The sequence below is a fragment of the Cornus florida genome, unplaced genomic scaffold, assembly GCF_030987335.1.
Source record: "Cornus florida cultivar Cherokee Brave unplaced genomic scaffold, ASM3098733v1 CherokeeBrave_3.0.0_Hap2_Chr11, whole genome shotgun sequence".
NCBI lineage: Eukaryota > Viridiplantae > Streptophyta > Magnoliopsida > Cornales > Cornaceae > Cornus > Cornus florida.
This window is the reverse complement of record NW_026775581.1, coordinates 116765535-116785702: the sequence shown is the minus strand read 5'-3', so window position 1 is coordinate 116785702 and position 20168 is coordinate 116765535. Positions and strand designations below refer to the sequence as shown.

The 20168-nt window shown below is 37.5% G+C and overlaps 2 protein-coding genes and 1 long non-coding RNA gene across 5 annotated transcripts; 1 reads left to right on the top strand and 2 right to left on the bottom strand.

Moving 5' to 3' along the window:
* Positions 1 to 4724: 4724 nt before the first annotated feature.
* On the bottom strand, positions 4725 to 5501 carry LOC132281938 (uncharacterized). Its single transcript, XM_059783585.1, has one exon. The coding sequence runs from the start codon at positions 5499 to 5501 to the stop codon at positions 4725 to 4727; it is 777 nt and encodes a 258-aa protein (XP_059639568.1).
* A 6-nt stretch (positions 5502 to 5507) lies between these two features.
* Positions 5508 to 6542, bottom strand: LOC132281936 (uncharacterized). Its single transcript, XM_059783584.1, has one exon. It carries the CDS (start codon positions 6540 to 6542, stop codon positions 5508 to 5510), a length of 1035 nt encoding a protein of 344 aa, XP_059639567.1.
* Positions 6543 to 13037: 6495 nt separating this feature from the next.
* On the top strand, positions 13038 to 15826 carry LOC132284861 (uncharacterized). 3 transcript variants are annotated; one of them, XR_009472384.1, is made up of 3 exons: positions 13038 to 13424; positions 13526 to 13801; positions 15157 to 15826. It is a non-coding gene; the product is annotated as an uncharacterized LOC132284861 (long non-coding RNA). The 3 variants fall into 3 exon arrangements; XR_009472386.1 differs by having other exon boundaries at positions 13514 to 13801; XR_009472385.1 differs by having other exon boundaries at positions 13038 to 13428.
* Positions 15827 to 20168: the final 4342 nt, after the last annotated feature.

The window sequence follows — 20168 nt, the reverse complement described above, 5'->3', positions numbered from 1 at the left end:
GTGTTGCTGGCTACGATGGTTGGAGGTGTACCCTGTTTAGGTATAGGTACATATGCCCACTTCGTGTGCGTTTTAGCATGTTACCTCTATTCAGGTTGAGACCGACCTGTAGTCCAGTGAGAGTCCTTTAGTGTGACTGTATATATATTTACGGACTATCAGCTATTGTTGAATTATTTAGTATGTACATGCGTATCGGGCCTCTGTTTGGATTATAGTAGTATAGAACTTGTGCGTGGGCCTGACCCACTTCTATTTTTTTCAGGTACACGACAGTTCCAGGCTTAGACGTGTTCGTGCTGAGCAGAGGTCTCTATTCACTCTTGTGATGATGTAGGGCTCTCTCTATAGTTTTATTTCTGGACGTTTATTACAGTTGTTCTATCTTCCGTTTGGATGTTTAATAGGGGTCCACTAGAGATGGATTCCCAAGTTGTAAACTGATGGAGTTTTGGAGTTTGGGTTTGATGGATTTTAATAATTATAATATTTTGCAGTTCTATTTTTAGTTCCTTCCAGCTTTAATTTCATTTCTTAATTTATTTTGTATTCCGTGTTCATTATAAAATATTAATTGTTTGATATTCCCTCGGGTTTGGGCCTGGGCCTGATCAACCCGTGTCTCGGATCCGAGGGGTATCACAGTTGTAACCTCAAAAATTCCTATTATAAATGAGATGACAGATTTTTGGCTGAACTTTGCTTTAAAATTTTTATATTTTCCCATTGATTACACCTGCTCGTCAGTAACAACAATTAACTTCATATTTAGTTTTGGCAAGTTTTGGCATTCGGTTCATAGTGCCAGCTGCCATTAACTTTGCAGAGTGGTTGGCGCTCGGCTAGAATGCCACTTGCCACTATCACTTTTTATTTTTTGGCAAGTTTTTGGTGTTCGGCTCATAATACCAACTGCCACTTACTTTGCAGAGTGGTTGGCGCTCTGTTAGAATACCACTTGCCACTGTCACTCTTTATTTTTTGGCAAGTTTTTGGCGTTCGGCTCATAGTGCCAGCTGCCACTTACTTTGCAGAGTGGTTGGCACTCGGCTAGAATGCCACTTGCCACTGTTACTCTTTATTTTTTGGTAAGTTTTTGGCGTTCGGCTCATAGTGCCAGCTGCCACTTACTTTGCAGAGTGGTTGGCGCTCGGCTAGAATGCCACTTGCCACTGTCACTCTTTATTTTTGGCAAGTTTTTGGCGTTCGGCTCATAGTGCCAGTTGCCACTTACTTTGCAGAGTGGTTGACGCTCGGCTAGAATGCCACTTGCCACTGTCACCCTTTATTTTTTGGCAAGTTTTTGGCGTTCAGCTCATAGTGCCAGCTGCCACTTACTTTGCAGTTTTTCAAACATTCAATTTTTTAGAGGAAGATAGCTCTTTATAGATTTCAAAATTTCGTACATTCAAATGTACACAATTTGAAAATGAACAATGATAAAATTGGAACTCGACTTTCTATTGATAATACTTTTTCAGAGATGTAGCATTCCATGGCTTGTTGACCAGCCTTCCAACCATGGTCTCTAAGGTGTAAGCTCCCTTTTCTATGACTTTTGCAACTCTATATGGGCCTTCCCAAGGTGCCACCATTTTTTTAACCATTCCTATCTTCCTCTTCAGAACCAGATCACCTGGTGCAAAGTCTCTGTGCTTTATCTTTTTGTTATGGCTATTCATAAGTGTCTGCTAGTAGGATGCGAGCTTTACTACCGCCGCATCTCTCTTTTCCTCCAACGTATCGAGGTTAAACCTCAACATACTGTCGTTATGCTCTCGGCTCCATGCTAAGCTTCGAATAGTCGGAACCAAATGCTCGACCGGTATAACTGCCTCGGTACCATACGCCATGGCGAATGGGCTCTCTCCTGTCGGTCGTCTTGGGGTCGTTCTATAAGCCCATAAGACGGTCGGCAGTTCATCTAACCATTTTCCTTTTTGATCCTCAAGCTTCTTCTTGATGCAAGTAAAGATTGTTCTATTTGTGATTTCTGTTTGTCCATTAGCCTGGGGGTGACTTACTGCTGCCAGCTTTTGATTAATTCCATACTCCTCCAACAACTCTTTTACTTGCTTGCTGTCAAGGTTGGTCCCATTATCAATGACGATTGACCTCGGAACGCCAAAACGGCAAATAATATTACTCCAAATAAAGCGTCTCATATGAGTCTAAGTCACTCTCGGATATGGTTCTGCTTCCACCCACTTAGTGAAGTAATCTGTTGCCAGCAGCACATATTTGTTCTGAGCTCCTGCAGTTGGCAGATGACCAATCACGTCCATCCCCCATTGTGCGAAAGGCCATGGTGTGGCCATTACGTACAATTCCTCAGGTGGTTGGTGGATCAATAATTCGTATCTTTGGCATTTATCACACCTTCTAGAGAACTATTCCGCATCTCTTGACATGTTCGGCCAGAAGTACCCCTATGTCATTGCTTTGTGCGCTAAAGATCTTCCTCCGGAATGATTTCCACATACACCTTTATGAATAGCTCGTAATATCTGCCGAGCCTCTGTGGGGGTGACACATTTCAAGTATGGCCCTGAAAAAGATCTTCTGTACAACTGGTTATGCATTATGGCATACTTTGCAGCATTTGATTTGACCTTCCTAGCCTCTTCCCATTGCTCGGGCAAAATACCATCCCGAATGTAAGTTATGATTGGATCAATCCAACTTGGCTCATACGGTATGACATTTACTTACCAAGGATCGGAGCCTGTAGGTTCTTCGAAGATGGATGGCTGGCTCAGTATACCTATTGGAATCACCCTCGCCAATGTCTTCCCAGAACTCAAAGCACTGCATGCTAACCGATCGGCATCGTCGTTATGCTTTCTCAGCAACCGGATGAATTCAATTTTCTCAAAGCCTTTAGCTACACGCAACATGGCGGAACGATATGCTTCCATCGTTTCGTCCTTGGTTTCGTACTCACCATTCACCTGACGGACAATCAACTGTGAGTCACTAAAAGCAGTTAAGTTGCTGACCCTCAGCTCTTTGGCCAACTTTAGTCCATTGAGCAACGCCTCGTATTCTGCTTCATTATTAGTAGCTCGGAATTCAAGTCTAAGCGCTTAACTCAAAGACGTGCCCTCTGGCGTTTGTAATTTGATCCCAATACCTGCCCCTATTTGGTTGGAAGAGCCATCTACATAGAGCTTCCATGGGTACCTTCTAAGGTCTTTCTTTGCATCTTCTGAATCGCACTCTAGCAAAAAATCAGCCACCACTTGTCTTTTAATAACTATTCTGGGCTCATATGTTATGTCAAATGAGCTTAACTCTATGGCCCATTTCGTCATTCTCCCCGAGAGGTCCGGCTTGTGCATGGGCACTCTGATAGTTGTCAGAACGACTATAGGATGGGACTCGAAATAATGCTGCAGCTTTCTCTTGGCATTAACGAGCGAAAGTATTACCCGTTCGGCCTTCGAATATCTACATTCAACCTCGGTCATTGTTTTATTAACATAAAACACCGGGTACTGCACTATTTCCTTGCAACGAATCAAAACGGCACTTGTTGCAATACTAGATACCCCAAGATATAAAAATAGTTTCTCTCCTGGATCAGGAGCAGACATGATTGGTGGATTCTACATATACTCTTTTAATTGAGTCAGTGCTTGTCGCTGTTCATCCCCCTAAACCTGTCTCCTATGGCTCCATATAGTGTCGAAGAATGGCTTACAACGATTTGACAGCTTTGAGATGAACCGGTTTAATGCAGCTATTCGACCCGTGAGAGCTTACACTTCTTTGATTGTCTTCGGTTCCACATTTGTGATTAAAGCTTCTGCCTGAGCTGGGCTAGCCTCTATTCCTCTGTGGTTAACTACATGTCCTAGGAATTGTCCAGAACTCATGCCGAATGAACACTTGTTTGGATTAAGCCTCATTCCATATCTTCTTAGCACATCAAACACATCTTAGAGATGTTTTAGATGATCAATTTTCTTCTTACTCTTCACCACCATGTCATCAATATAAGCCTCCACAGTTTTTCCCATCTGATCTTTAAAAATCTTGTTGATCAGCCTCTGGTAGGTTACTCTTGCATTCTTTAGTCCGAACAACATGACTTTGTAGCAGTAAGTCCCTCGTTCAGTAACAAAAAAAGTTTTCTCTTCATCAGCGGGGTTCATGGGGATTTGATTGTAACCTGAATAAACATCCAGGAAAGTTAAACGCTTGTACCCTGTGGTAGCATCTACCATTTGATCAATCTTTAGCAGCGGGAAGCTATCCTTCGGACAGCCTTTGTTTAAATTGGTGAAGTCAATACATACTCGCCATTTGCCATTTTTCTTTGGCACAACGACAACATTTGAGAGCCAGTCTGGGTACTTTACTTCCCGAATGAACATTGCATCAAGTAACCTATCAACCTCTTCGGCTATAATCTGATTGCGTTCTGGAGCGAACCTTTTCTGCTTCTGCCTTACAGGTTTCACGGTCGGATTAACGTTAAGGGAATGACAGGATACATAAGGACTAATTCCAGGCATGTCTAAGTGACTCCATGCGAACACATCAGCATTGTGAGACAAAAAATCAACTAGCTCCTGTTTTTCTTCCTCGGCAAGTCTTATTCCCACTCTGGTTATTCGCTCTGGCCTGTTATGGTAGATCTGCACATCAGCAGGGGGCTCTTCAGTCAAGTCCATAGGCTCCTCCTCCCCATTCTGTGTGGGTGGAGGTTCCTGTAATTGCTATCTGGAGCTTGCCGAGCGAATAGGTGATTTTCCTTTTCCAGCGGATTTCATCGTCACAGAATAACACTCCTTAGCTGCAACCTGGTCCCCATAAATGTCAATTACCTTATTTTCATCAGGCCCTAGGCACCTCATTACCTGGTGCAGAGTTGAGGAAACACCCTGAACTCTGTGAATCCACCCTTTGCCCATCAGAAGGTTGTAAGATGAATGAATCTCAACAACCACAAAGCTCTCTATCAGAACCCTTTCTGCAGCCTGCACTGCAACTTCTACCATACTGATGGGTTCAACCCATTTTCTATCGAACCCTAGCAAGGGATTTGTAGTGGGCTTGAGCCTCTCGGGTTTTATTTCGAGCCGATTGAACGTGTCCCTCGGCATAACATTCGCACTACTCCCAGGATCAACCAGGACTCGTCGTACCAGGCATTCTGCTACTGTCAAACTGACGACTAACGGATCCTCGTGAGGAATTTGAACACGTAATAGGTCGGTTCTGCCAAACTTGATCTGTGTTGATACACTCTGCTGGTGCAGAGTGTTTACACTGCCTATCCTCCTCTTCATCTGTGCCTGGCGAAGGCGTGTTCGAAGCAGTTCATCTGACTCCTCAGTAGGTTCAGGCCGACTGTGAATTGCATTGATTATTCGAACTGGTTGCGAGTTATGGGAGCTCGACTTCTGATTCCTCTTCACTTGCTCCATCGGTCGGTTCTGTTCTACCGCCGGGCCTTGAATATAACTTGCGAACTCCCCTCTGGCTACCAGCATCTCTACCTATCTCCTTAAGTTCCTGCATTCATTAGTCTGATGGCCAAAGTCAGAATGGAATGCACAATGCTTAGATTGGTCCCTCTGCTCAAGGGGCTGTCTGATTGGTAAAGGAGATCGGAACTTATCTTTATTTTCTTGGTACAACCTTGCTAAGGTGACTTTCAATGGAGTAACCAGCTCTTCCTCCTTGGGCCTCTTCTTAGATTTCCAGGAGGTCTGACGCTGTGGCTGAACCTGCTTTTGCCTGATCTTTGCTTTGGTTTTCTCTTTTATTGATATGATGGATATCTTCCGAGCGTTAGTTGCCTCTTCTTCTTCCAAGCGCACAAAACCATCAGCTCTTTTATTGAGTTCATCCATAGTCTTCGGCGTATTCACTACCAAGCTTATGTGGAATGGAGTGCCACGAGTCATAGCCAATTTAAACGCTTGAACCGCCGTAGAAGGATGACATTCAATCACCATGCTCTTAGTAAGGTTAAACCTGGTAAGAAAAGCTTGGAGACGCTCGTCCTCATGCTGCTTCATTGTGAATAGGCTCGAAATGTCCTTTGCTGGACATTTATTTCCATAGTACTGGCTTATGAACCGATCACATAAGTTTCGAAAACTATCCACTGAGCCCCTCGGCAGGTTCTTGAACCAATTGAGCACTGGTCCAGCTAGACTCGTAGGGCAGCACTTGCACATCAAGGAATCCTTCTCAGTGTTCAAAGCTATTTTCAACTGGATGTGATATACATGATCAATCGGATCGGTTGTCCCGTCGAATAGAATGAAAACGGGCATGGAAAATTTCCTCGGACTCGGAGCATTCAGAATTTCGTCGGTAAACGGCGAATCAACCGTTCGAGCTGCTGAGCGGAGGGCTTCATTCTCCTTCTGGAACTTCGCGGTAGCTCTCTGATCTATAGATCTCCTTTCTGAGCTTCGATTATCGAACGTTGCCATGGAAGGCAAATAAGACGGATTAAATAATCTTTCCTCCATCAACTCCTTGTGCCACAGCGGTATAGCTTTGTGGCGATCAAATTCCATTGTTTTTTCTTGGCTGAGCATTTCTTGATGCGGATAGAAAGTCATGGCTTCATTTCGCCTGATTTGTTTATGCCGTGGATCCACGTGAGTTGATCCTTCACGATCATCAACACGACGAGGATTTGGTGGCAAATCATTTGGCCGGACTTCCTCGTGATGAGGTCTGTCTGATTGTTCCCTACCTCCTCACCCTTGATGTGCTGCACCGGGGTGAAGAACTTCTTCTCCTGCCGGGAGCGGTTATGAAATCACCGGAGCTTCTTGACGTTGCATTTCCATTCTTAGTTCTGCATTCTCTCTCTTGAGAGCTTCTATCATGCTTATCAACTCATCAAGTTTCATCTGCTGGACATTCTCTACTGTATTGGAGTTCTCACCCCCAGTCATCATTCCGGAATGGAGCAAATGCATGAATCACAAATTCTAAATCAGATTTGATTTTCACTAACGCGAATCACGTCAGATCTGGACTCAAATTTTATGAATTATGTTCTCCCTTTGATAGATCAGAGCTTTTCTGGCTTTGAACTTGTCAGATCGAGCCACGATAGAATGAATCACCACTGCGTAAATCTAACGCCAATTTCTTAAAATCAATCAGGAATCAAGAACTTCTCCAGAGCAAACCGCAATCTCTCAGATCTGGATTCAACTTCCAGAAATCAAGCTTCGTCTTCACGAATCAGTCTGAATCAACATGATGTTGATCAAACAAGAATCAATCTTCAACGTTTCCCACAGATGGCGCTAATTGTATATGCCAGAGAAATATTTCTCTCGATCTCTCTAACATTTCATTACACATTTTTTCTCTCCCCTTTTCCTCTCTCTTCTATGCCTATTTATAGGCAATTACAAGTGTTATAACTAACTCTTATGTTGGACTTTCAGTCTTCGGGCCTTCTTCCTTTTGGGCTTGACTCGATCCGGTGGATTTCCGGTGTTGAGCCTGTGGTATTAGTCTCCAAGCTTGGGCTGGAACTTGCTGCCCAACCCGATGCTCTCCTCTTGGGTTAGACCCGGCCCACTCTCCCTTCGGTATCCTCAATTACATATAATCCTATATATATAAAATCTGAACGAACTTAGTGATGGGAAGAAGCAATTACATATAATCCTGTATATATATATATATATATGTATATATATAATAACATATACATATGTGGAAAAAGAAAAAATACCATAGCACAGCACAGCACAGCATAGCTAGTTGATGAGGATCGCAGACAAGACCAAAGCAGGAAAAGGAAAGATGTTAAGAGGCTTTAATTTTGTTGATATGATTCAGCTGGTAGGAGATCAATAAAGTTAAAGTCAATCTCACACTTTTCTTTAATTAATCATCGTCGCTAATTCCTTAATCTATTGCAGGTAGTTTCCTAAGGTGATTATTAGTGTATTAATTTTAATGAATACATACATATGGGGTTTACGTTTCGTCCTATATAAGCTAAAATTTAATAGCGTATATTTTAAGCTATACATATATATTGTATATCATGATCATACAATATTATCTACCATGCTTATCGATCTAGCTACTTCCGAATACTCATCTTTTACAACCGTATGTGTTCCTAATCTTCCCATGTCTCATCTCATACATGATAAGTTTAAGTAAAGATAAGTATTAGGAAGTAGTGGTAGTGGTGGTAGTAGTAGATCAGTTTGGTAAATTAATTAGATATTGTATGATCATTATATACGCTATAAATATAGCTTCAAATATAAGCTATATAAGTATATGTGTATGTATTCATTCAAATGAGTTATTTATTAATCACCTCAGAAAACAAATTCTCTCACCAAGGCAAATAATAATCAAGGGACGAAGTAATTAATTAGATATTGTGTACGATCATTATATACGCTATATATATAATTGTATATAGCTTCAAATATAAGCTATATATGGTATGTATTCATTCAAATAAGCTATTTATTAATCACCTCTGGAAACAAATTCCCTCGTGAAGGCAAATAATAATTAAGTCAAGGGACGAAGATTGAAGAAAAGTTTGACATTGAAAACGTTCAAGAATTTTAACTTTAGTGATCGATTTCAGGGTAGCTCCTTCCTTGATCATCATTAATAAAATTTAAGTCCTTCAACGTCATCACTTTCTCACTTTTTCTGCTGATTAAACCTCTATTAATCATTTAATCTCTGTCATCATCATCAAGCTGTACCATGGTATTTTTTCTTTTTCTGCGTGCGCATATATATATATATATATATATAGACTATATAGTATATTTTGTAAGATTATATATACATGCCTATTCTCTTCATTTAAGTAGTCAGATTATATTTATTATATGTTTGCATGCATGCCAAGGTATACACATTTTTTTTCCCCTAATTAATTCAGCCGGCTAATTAATTGATTCAGACTTTTCTTCAACTATATATTATTATTTATCAGCTTTTCGACCGACTCCATCATTATTTTCCAAAAGTACGCGTAGGATTATATATATTGGCTTCTTCTCTTTATTTAAGTACTCAAAATATATATAGGCTCCGTTTTGTTAGACGGAGATAGCAAGAAAGGAAAAAAAATGAAAAATGAAAAGAAAAGTGAAGTGAATGAAAAAAAAATTAATTTTCTAGTATGTATTTGGTTGCGATGAAAATTTCTACAAGAAAATTGTAAGAAAATATCATATTATAGTTTGAATACCTAAATTATCATTATTTTATAAAATAATAAAGAATTAGTTATAAAATATATTAAAAAAATGATAAAATTTTCAATTAATTTAGACATTTTGAAATACTATTATTCGTATATGATGAAAAACAATTAGGAATGGAAGTCTAAATTAAAAATTTATCAATGATAAAGTTGTTAGAGGACTCCAATTCTTTGAAACCAAGTAAAAAATTATTGTTGCTTCCAAATATAAAATAAAGTTGTGTCGGGTAAAAAAGGAACACTAAATAAAAAATATGCTTTTACGAGAAAATAAAATTTTGTTTTGTGAAGGAAACATTTTGGAGAAAATAAAGGGTTACAAGAATTCTAATTTTCTAGAATTTTTCCTTTTCTATCTAACCAAACTATAAAAAAGTTCTAAATTTTAATGTTTCCTTTCTTTTCTAGTTGATTTTTTCTAACCAAACGAAGCCATAGGGACAAGTGCGGAAAACATCCTTAAATAATATATTTCGTGTTGTACTTTTACCTTTTATTTGAAAAAGTGTGTAAAAAACACATCTAACCTTTTCACATTATGTAAAAATACCCCTCCTTACATAAATTAGTGATGTAATACCCATTTTATACTTTGACTCTTCCAAAATGCCAAGGGGTATATATATGAATTTGTAGATTTAAATTTGCTGAGATTTCAATTTACTGTTTTCTATTTTAAATTTTTATTTTTTATTTTTTGTACCAACACTTTTGACATTGAAGACGCTCGAGGGGATTTCAGGGCAGCTCCTTCCTTGATCATCCATCATCAATAAAATGAAAGTCCTTCAACATCATCACTTTCTCACCTTTTCATCTGATTAAACTCTCCATTAATCATTTAATCTCTTTCATCATCACCAAGCTATGCCATGGTATTTTTTCTTTTCTGCATATATAGACTATAGGATTATATATACAAGCCTATTCTCTTCATTAAAGTCGCCAGATTATATATATAATATGTTTGCATGCATGCCAAGGTATACACATTTTTTTTTTCTAATCAATTCATCCGGCTAATTAATTAAATCCTCAATTAATTGATTCAGACTTTTCTTCAATTATTATTATTTATCAGCTTTTCGATCGACTCCATCATTATTTTCAAAATGTCTAGGATTATAGATATTTGCATCTTCTCTTCATTATTATTATTATTATTATTTTTTTTTGGTTCCTGGCAAACAGAAACCATTACAAGAACCAAGAGTATACACCAAATAGACACCAACCAAACAGAACACACGTACATGGGATAGACCCGTAAGCATTAACGAAGCTAAAGCCACAACTAAGCAGGCCCATTTGGATTGGCATCGTCCTTAGAACTAGCTTCATCTTAGCCCAAACCACCTTTTGCATCTTGGTCAACACGCAAATACAGCCCAGCAACATGATGTCATTTGACAGACAGATGTCTGACAGCGGAATATATATCACGCAAGTCCCCCGTCATGATGAAACCCAAACGCCGGTAAACACAACAGCAACGTTGGTGAATTTTTGGGCAATTTATCCGGAATATCAATTTCATGGGCACAAACTTGGGAATTCTTGAGCAAATTATCCGATCCACTACCCAAGTTAGCACAATCACGGCTGTGAAAAGCACCAAAGGTTCCTTCAATCTTATGGCGAAAACTCCTACCGAGAAACATTGCTTAGTATCGCGATGTCCAACTTGCCCTCTTGTTCCAGCAACATCCAACATCGACCCATAGTCAATGGCGGCTGAAGAATAGGTAGAACAGACCTGAGCATAAAACCCACATACCGGAGAAAACAAGGAAATCTCCGCTGATCAAGGAAATCACCGCTGATCCAGCAGAATCGGGAACGCCAGTGTCCAGAGAGACCCTCCGCCAAGCACAAAAAGGATCAGAGATTGCAGGCATGGGGAGTCTGCCGTCCTTAGGACGAGGAACTACAACAGCCATCCAGCGTCCGAAATCCATGGCGATGGACGTAGGCTAGCTCATCATTGCCGATACTCGGAAAGAGGAAGGCCAACAGAGAGACCAAGAAACAAAACACCACAGATAGAAATTTAGTACATAAAAGGTAACCAATAAAACTATAAAAATGCCTGGATCAAAGAGAAAAAGCGACAAGGATGGCCACTAATCCATCCAGCAGTCAAAACACTTGATTGAACCACAAACTGCTCATCGGATCCCCTCCGACCAAAGACCACACAAGATCGGCGAACTAGAGAAAATGTGGAAGCCAACCCATAGAGATAAGTCCATGGAAACAATTCCATCTCTGATAAACAGAGAACCTCGACGTGATGAGGAATAACCCAATCTTAAGATTAATTCAACCCTCCGATTTGTGAGATGTTGGCGGCCGCCGCGGCGGCTATGGTTCTCAAGAAAGGGGAAAACCCTCGCGGGGAGAGAAAGGGTTGATATGCATCTTCTCTTCATTTAAGTTGTCAAATTATATTTATAATATATTTGCATGCATGCATGTCAAGGGTATACACATTTTTTTTAATCAATTCATCCGGCTAATTTGAGAAAAATAAATTCATTCGACTAATTAATTAACTCCTTAAATAATTGATTCAGACTTTTCTTTAATTATTATCGATGATTTTCAATTGTACCTATTCATATTACTTTTCTTATTTCATTGGTTATTTATTTGATTAATGCAAAGACAAAGACATTTTTTTTTTTTTTTTTTCAAAGTATTTCAAAAGTAAAACGTGAGAATTAAGCCAAAGAAGAGATTTCTTTTATAAAAAGGAACATAACCCATGCTCGGTTGGTTGTGAGACACCATCATTAGCGCAAACACGAACTGAACCACGAACTTGGTTGCCACCAATTCCAAAACCAGTTGCTACGAACCGATCTTGAGTATATATGGCTATCTAAGGGCTTGCACTTTGCGATCATCATCGGCAAAGTGGATGCTACCAAAACGAGCAATCGTCGTCAACCTGGATAAATCTAAACTTTGATACCAACTAATGGAACAAGTTACTTTGAATCCATAAAGTAGGGTACTTTGAATCCACAAAATAAGAGATAAGTTCATAAAGAATTCTGAAATATTATTGATAAAAAGTTAAATTTTGTTTTTGCAATGTATGAATATTTATAACAGAGAAAATCTAATAATAGAAGAAAACTAAAATCTAAAATTTCTCCAAATATTCTTAAAAAATAGAGAAAGAAACCTAATAAAATAAAATTACTAAATATAAAAGCTCAGAGTATTCGAACTTTGTTACGGCCTCGAACAAAAATCTTGAAATAATTCGCAGGCCTTTTATAACACAATAAAGTGTGATTTCGGTGGCCTAAACGAAGGTTAGCATGGCCCACAATCTAAAGCTAGTGGGTTTTTCTCAATGCGTCATTTTCACCCAAAAATACTATTAGTTTGTCGAAAACGGACTTGTTGAATTGTTTGTGGAATTGTGCAGAATTCAGTCCTACATCACTAGTACCATAAGAAAAATAATTTTTTAGAATACATTTTTTACCACGATTTTAAAATAACAGTGGTAGAAAATATATATAAGATTTTTTTTACCACGGTTAAGGAAACTTGTGATAGTAATTGTATTTTTTTACCTAATTGTACCGCTATTCGACTATTTCTACCCCGATTAATGAAAAATCGTGATACTAAGTTACGAGGCACCGTGGCAAAAAAAAGTGAATTTGGTGAAGGGTTGTACGCCGGTCTTATTCCCTTCCTTAAAATTTTAGGGCAAATCATTTTAGACCCCACACGCACACACCCGTACAGACCACACACGTATAATATTTAGGGCAAATCATTTCAGCCTCCCAAATCGCCTCCATCTCTATTCTCGTTCTCAACTCTGAACTTACCCTCTCTCTGTCTTTGCGACTGCAAACTGCAAACTGCAAACTGCAAAATCTACAAGAATCAGATTAGCCTCCCAAATGGCCTCCATCTCTATTCTCGTTCTCAACTCTGAACTTGCCCTCTCTCTGTCTCTGCAACTGCAAACTACAAAATCTACAAGAATCAGAACATATCGGCATATCATTTCAGATTGTTCAAAATATAAAAACCCATATCCTTCGGTTTCCATCGCCCGCTGTTCCAGTTTGGGTTCGCCGTTCCCAAGCTTCAGCCTCTGGCCCGCTGTCTCTCAACTCTCAAGCCCTCTCTCTGCAACTGCTAACTCGTATGTATGGGTTTTGTTTAATTTTTTATTTTTCTAAATCAATTAATCAATTTCTGTAATTCTTGTTTTGCAAACTAAATCCTCTTAAGTGAAATTTTTAGGGCAAATCATTTCAGCCTCCCCAATCGCCTCCATCTCTATTCTCGTTCTCGACTTTGAACTTGCCCTCTCTCTCTATCTCTGCAACTGCAAACTACAAAAATCTACAAGAATCTGAACCCATATCGCCATATCATTTCAGATTGTTAAAAATATCAAAACCCATATCCTTCAGTTTCCATCGCCCGCTGTTCCAGTTTGGGTTCGCCGTTCGCAAGCTTCATCCTCTGGCCCGCTGTCTCTCAACTTTCAAGCCCTCCCTCTGCAACTGCTAACTTGTATGTATGGGTTTTGCTTTAATTTTTTTATTTTTAATTTATTTATTTTTCTAAATCAATGAATCAAGTTCGGTAATTCTTGTTTTGCAAACTAAATCCTATTTAGTGAAATTTTTAGTTGTAATTTATTTTTTCTTTGTCTACTCTTCTTGTGAAGTAGCTAATTATTGAGGAGTTATTTGATTTTATTTCTGAATTAAAACTTGTATGATTATTTGGTTTGATTTGGATAGTGCATTCTTTTTGGTCAGTGATATTTTTTTATTTCACTTTTGCAGTTAGAATCAAATCTTTGTATTGCTAACCTTATATTTTTATTGATGTTGCTATGAAAATCATTTATTATTTTAGAATCTTCAACTTGTTAGTGAAAAAATATTGTACTGAAATTCCTTTTCTCAATCATATCTGGATTACTGGTGTAAGAAATTGACAAAACATTGTTGTCTTGTTTCCTTCTAGAAAGCTCTAGGCCTGCTTTTGTATCTGGTCTTTCTGTGAAGTTCTATGATATATCATTTGTTGCTTCAATTTTATATGTGCAAATAGAAACATGGTTCTGGTATTGCAATGTGATAAAAAGATTGTTGGTTCTGGATATCTATTGCAATTTGATATAAAGATTGTATGTCCTGGATATATATTGCAATCTAATATAAAGATTGTGGGTGGTCTTTTAGTTCATTTTTATTAAAACATTCTGAAATGTGCCCCGAACTGGTCTTTTTATCTTTCTTTGCTCTTGTAAATTGAATTTCACTGTCTTTTGCTCATTATTTTTACTTTCTAAATCATTTATCTGTCCATGGGGAGGATTTATTGTTATGACTCATGGTTCAAAAATCAACATACTGCTAGCTGATCTCTGATGCTTCAGATGGACTACTTGTTATCTAGCATATTTTAAGATGTTGCATTTAATAGGATCGCAAGAGAGAACATAAATAAAGCCAAAGAAAGTCGCAGTCAAATTTCTTGCTAGCCAATGTTTAAGAGAGAGTTCCCTTTAAAAAAAATTCTCAAGAGAGTGTAAAATTAAGATAGTTGTGCAGCATTTTTCTGCAAAATTAGTGAAGAAATGGCCAGCTGGCAGATTAGCAGTATTGTGCTAGTAATTTGTCTGTTTTGAGACCTATATTGCCACTTGGAAAGTGAAACTAACATGTTGACGAGCCAATTTCTGGTTCCAAGCTACCATTGTAATAATATTAATAATACCATTGTAACATGCTGAAGGGTTTACTAAATAGGAACATACTGGCTGCTTTTACCATTGATCTTTTGCAGTTTCTGTTTATAATTTTTTAATACTGAGATAATGAGTTTGGCTAATTTCACTTTCATGCACCATGCAGGTAATGATTCACACCTGCCATTACATGGTTCTGCACAAATTATGAACCATCTTATTGATGCTATCCTGGTAATATCAGGCTCTTTGATTTAGCAGATTTGATTTAAGTTCTAGCAATCTGATTGTAACACTGGTTACAGGAAATGGTGTCATTTCAACCCAAGTTCATACACCTTTTGGCACTACAATTTTCCAAATAATTTTCATTTTGGTCCCAATTATCTTTCAGTTAACACTGGGAATGGTATCATTAAAACTCACTCTAAGTTCATTCTCCTTTTGGCACTAGAATTATCTACATAATGTGCATTTTGGTCCGAGCTCTCTTTGAGGTACACGACATAGTTTGACTGGTCGTTCTTTCTTTCTCTTTTTTTCATTCCATCTGAGGTGATATCTTCATTTGGTATTGGTTTAAATGGTATACTAATTTTATAATTCCTGTTGTCTAATTTGTAATCACTAGAATAAGCATAATTCACTAAGGAATGCTTGTCTTTTCTTTTTTCTTTCGATTTGTATGGCTGTCACACAGCTTTGTTATAGGAGTGCCATGTAAACATGTGCCGCTGGCAATGTTAGTGAGGATGAACGTATAGCAGTGTTGTTCTATCCATTGAGAAAAAGAGAAAGAAAAGGTTAATAAAATGAGAAAACCCGTTCCATGTTTATCTAATTGTTTAATGTTTATTTAAATAAAATATAAATTTATTAATGGCTAGCTCTGTACCTGTTCACCCTTCACATTGTAGTATATATATGTACCTGTTTATTCCAGATCTGGAGGGTCTAAGTTATGTGACAACACTCTGAACTTCAGCTCTGCCTTCATTCTCATTGTAGTATATATATGGTCTGTAATTCTTGTTTTGCAAACTAAATCCTATTTAGTGAAATTTTTTATGAAATTTTTTTATTATTTTATGAATTTTATTTATAAATATTTGTGAAGATAATGACTGAAACAGGATCTCCCTTTACAAGATTTGAAAGACTAAGTGGTGCTACTCAGGATAATCAATGGATAAAGGCTGGATGAACCTTAATATAGGCTTGAAATTCGTTGCTTTGATTTGAAAGACGCATTTGTTAAAGCACTTCCAATTGCATGGCCTATCAAGCACATCAAAATTTGTAAGTTATATGGTCTTTATATATGTTCGATAAAATTCTTTTATGATTGCACATTTTTAATGCTTTTTATACTCATGCTTAGGGGGGTCACGTGCCTTTAAGTGTCCAATTTTGCGGTGTATAGGGGGTCACGTGCCTTAAGTGACCAATTTTGCGGTGTATAGGGAGTCACGTGCCTTTAGTGACCAATTTTTTTTTAATTATTGTACATCATTGAGTTTACTATATAAAAACACATGCATCAAACTATATAAATAGGATCACTACAAACATATGAACTCAACAATCCTTCAACTATGTATTGCAAATTCCTGTATTTTCATTTTACTTGGACTCTCTGACTTCTCGATGTGTTCAAAATGAAGGAACTAGTTTAGGCTTCATTGTCAGACATACTATAGCTCTTGCTGATTTTAGAAGAGTAGAATGCATGCACCCAAGACAACTTATCATTATTAAAAATTACATCGTTTCTTTGGGGGTAGGGATTGACTACTAATTTCATTTAAGAACTGTTCTATTTATTACTTCAACTATTACATCTTTGTAAGTCAAAGCTAGGATTGCGGGATTGCGGTTGCCGTTACTTTTTTTGTATGGCTCATGAAGAAGTTGCATATATGGAAAGAGAGAGACTAAAATAGAGCAAGAAGATATGAATAATTTTTGTTTTGGTTTAGTTAAGTAAAGATATAAGGTGTGGATCATGCATGTACTTCTTTCAAATTTGTATATGGTTAATTTTTGTATAAAACCATGATTTGAAATTAGTTATATATATATATATATATATATTTATACACACACACACGATGTTATTCGCCAGTAAGTTATTTTAGTTATGATGTTATTTTTTTATTTGTTTAGGGTTTGCTTCTGGGGTCCTTGCAAGGTTAGTAGTAGGGAAAAAAAAAAAGGCCTCATAGGGGTTACAGTACTTTTTTTAAAAACAAAAATTATATCACTTTCTATCACGGTTTTGCACCGTGGTAGAAAGTCTGTCTTTGTTCAACGGTTCCGCACCGTGGTAGAAAATAAACTTTCTACCACGGTGCGGAACCATGGTAGAAAGTCTCTACTTACTACCACAGCCGTTTCCACCATGGTAGAAAGTGTTTTCCACTCTGGTAAAAAGCGTTTTCAACATCTAGAACACATCAACAAGTCTCAGCGAAGGTTCATAGCTTGGTGGTAGGTGGTATGGTAAAATGGTGAGATGGTTCTCAATGGATAGAGAAGAATTAGTTGGTGCAATCTTGTTCAAAGGAGTTGGGAAGATTCCATTCCTTTTGCAAAAGGGCTCGGCTTATTTAAGAAAATAAATTGAATTTATAGTCAAAATTTGTTCAAACTTGTTTTCGAGCGTGCCAACTCGTTTAGTAAATTATTGTATATTTATCTTGTACTTTCAAAAATTAAAAAATTTCATTAAAAAATAAAAATAAATGTAAACGATCCCTAAAACAAGTTTACCGTTCATGAACATAAATGAGTTTACACAAGCCGAGCCCAACATTGCTCAGGATTGGCTCATTTACTAAATGAGCTTAGAAATCAAGTTCGAGCTCGGCTCATTTGTTTAACAAACGAGCCCGATTTGAGCCCTATAACGAGTCTACAGTTCTTAAACATAAACGAGCTTACACGAGTTCATATTCACGAGCCGAGCCAAGTGATGCTCGAGATCGGGTCGTTTACTAAACGAGCTTAGAAATTGAGCTTGAGCTTGAGCTTGAGCTCGCCTCATTTGTTTGACGAACGAACCCGATTCGAGTCCTATAACGAGTTTACAGTTCATGAACATAAATGAGCTTATACGACCTGAACCCAACATTGCTCATGATCGGCTTGTTTACTAAACGAGCTTAGAAATTGAGTTCGAGCTCAGCTCATTTGTTTAACGAACGAGCCCGATCCGAGCCCTTGATTCATGTACAATCTAGCCTGTTATATTTGAAGACGTCCCTTGATTATAGTATATCTGAGCTTTCAAATATGTGTTTTTTTTTTTTTTTTTTTTTTCCTTTATATTTTGGGGAGTATTATTAATTAACCAAAATTATAAAAAAAAGGCAGATGGTGAGATGAATGAAACGATACAGATCATGGAGAAGGAAACAGTTGTAAAAGATAACTATTAGGAAGTAGTATTAGATAAGTTTGGTTGCTTAGCTTAGGTTAAATATTTATTTATTGTATGATCATTATATATTCTATAGAGTCCTGATCTCTTGCTCCCCATGGAGCATAAAAAATTAATCCACACTTTTTATATAGACTGTTAGATTAAATCTAACAGTCAATTTACAAACCCACCTATAATCTTTCCCTTTAACACAAAATCACTTTCACCTTATTTTTTTGTTTCTATAATTAATTTTACCATTACCACCTACTATAACAATAAAAGGTAATTATCAAAATTAAAATAGAAACCTTTGAAAAAAAATTAATTCCCGTAGCTTTACTTTTATTTGTCGTGGAAGAATTTACTTTAAGGCTTTGAGGATTAAATGTTTTTAAATTGGGTTAATTCCACATACACCCCCTGACGTTTGCCTATATTCTACTTGCACCCCCTCTACTTTTCATAATTCCACCTACCTCCCTTCACTATGATGACCGTTAACTATACTAACATAGTTATGTAATTTTACAATTTTGCGCATCAATGGTATATTACTAATATTTATAAAAATTTAGAGTTGAATGAAAAAGACTAAAATACCCTACTCATGGACAAATATATACACATTGCATACACATATACAAATATATACACATATACAGCAAGTACAGGTGATGCAGTTGCGGTGAGCATGCCATGGACAGATTGAACTTCGTGTATAGGTAATGCTGGTCAGATCCATTCGCTGAAGCTCGACGCCGATTGGGTCATGTTGGCTCAGAGCTTCTTCACAGACGGAGGAGTGTCACCGCCGTATAAAAGCTCAAAGAGCAACGGCTTCTGCCTCACATGACGAAGAGGACTTCACTTGCCGGAGCACCCGCTGATCGGTATCGTCGATTACAATTTATAATCAACCCTTTGCAATAGCACAAATCATTGTAAAATAGGGCTATTGGTCGGGTAAGTCGAACCACTGGGACTACTAGTTTATGGCAACTTAGGTGTCTAAAATCATTTTTAGAATGATAAAGGGGTAATGATGATTTGTTGGTTTGTCACTTAAGGTATGAATTGAGAAATGCATAAAACAGTAAATTGCAAGGAGTTTAGAAAGAAAAGATCTAGATAGAGAGGTCTAGAGAAGTGAATCCACTCCTACCCTTTACACATACATATGTGACCATGATACATAGCAACACATGATTACTACAATATCTTCAAGAAAATCAATTAATCACAAGGTAAGAATAACCTATCAAAGCTTCACATGCTTGAGTTACCTAGACTATGATGTAACTTTAGACATGCTCACTAAGCTAGGGATTATCAAACCCTCAATTAAATGGTAAAAGCACATGGAATCAAGATACAAGATTAACCCATCAAAAGAAAGTCTTAAGCTATGGATTAACAAATTTCTCAAAAACCATGCCATTAAAACCATTCCATAATCTTGTTTCCATTGCCATTATGAAAATACTAGCCATACAACCATGAGAATAAATAATCTAAGACAAGAACATTTGATTCAACATGATCATTTATAAATAAAAACATTCATTACAAATTGTAATATGCTCTAGATTATAGAACTTGGCCATACATACATTTCATTCCCCAAAATAAATCAAAAATTAAACATGCTTACAAGGAAGGGTTTCATTACCTCCCTAGATGGAGGTTTAGTAACCCATTAATGCTAAGAAGGAAGAGAATGAAGAAGAAAAAGACTTCATTGCTGCACCTTA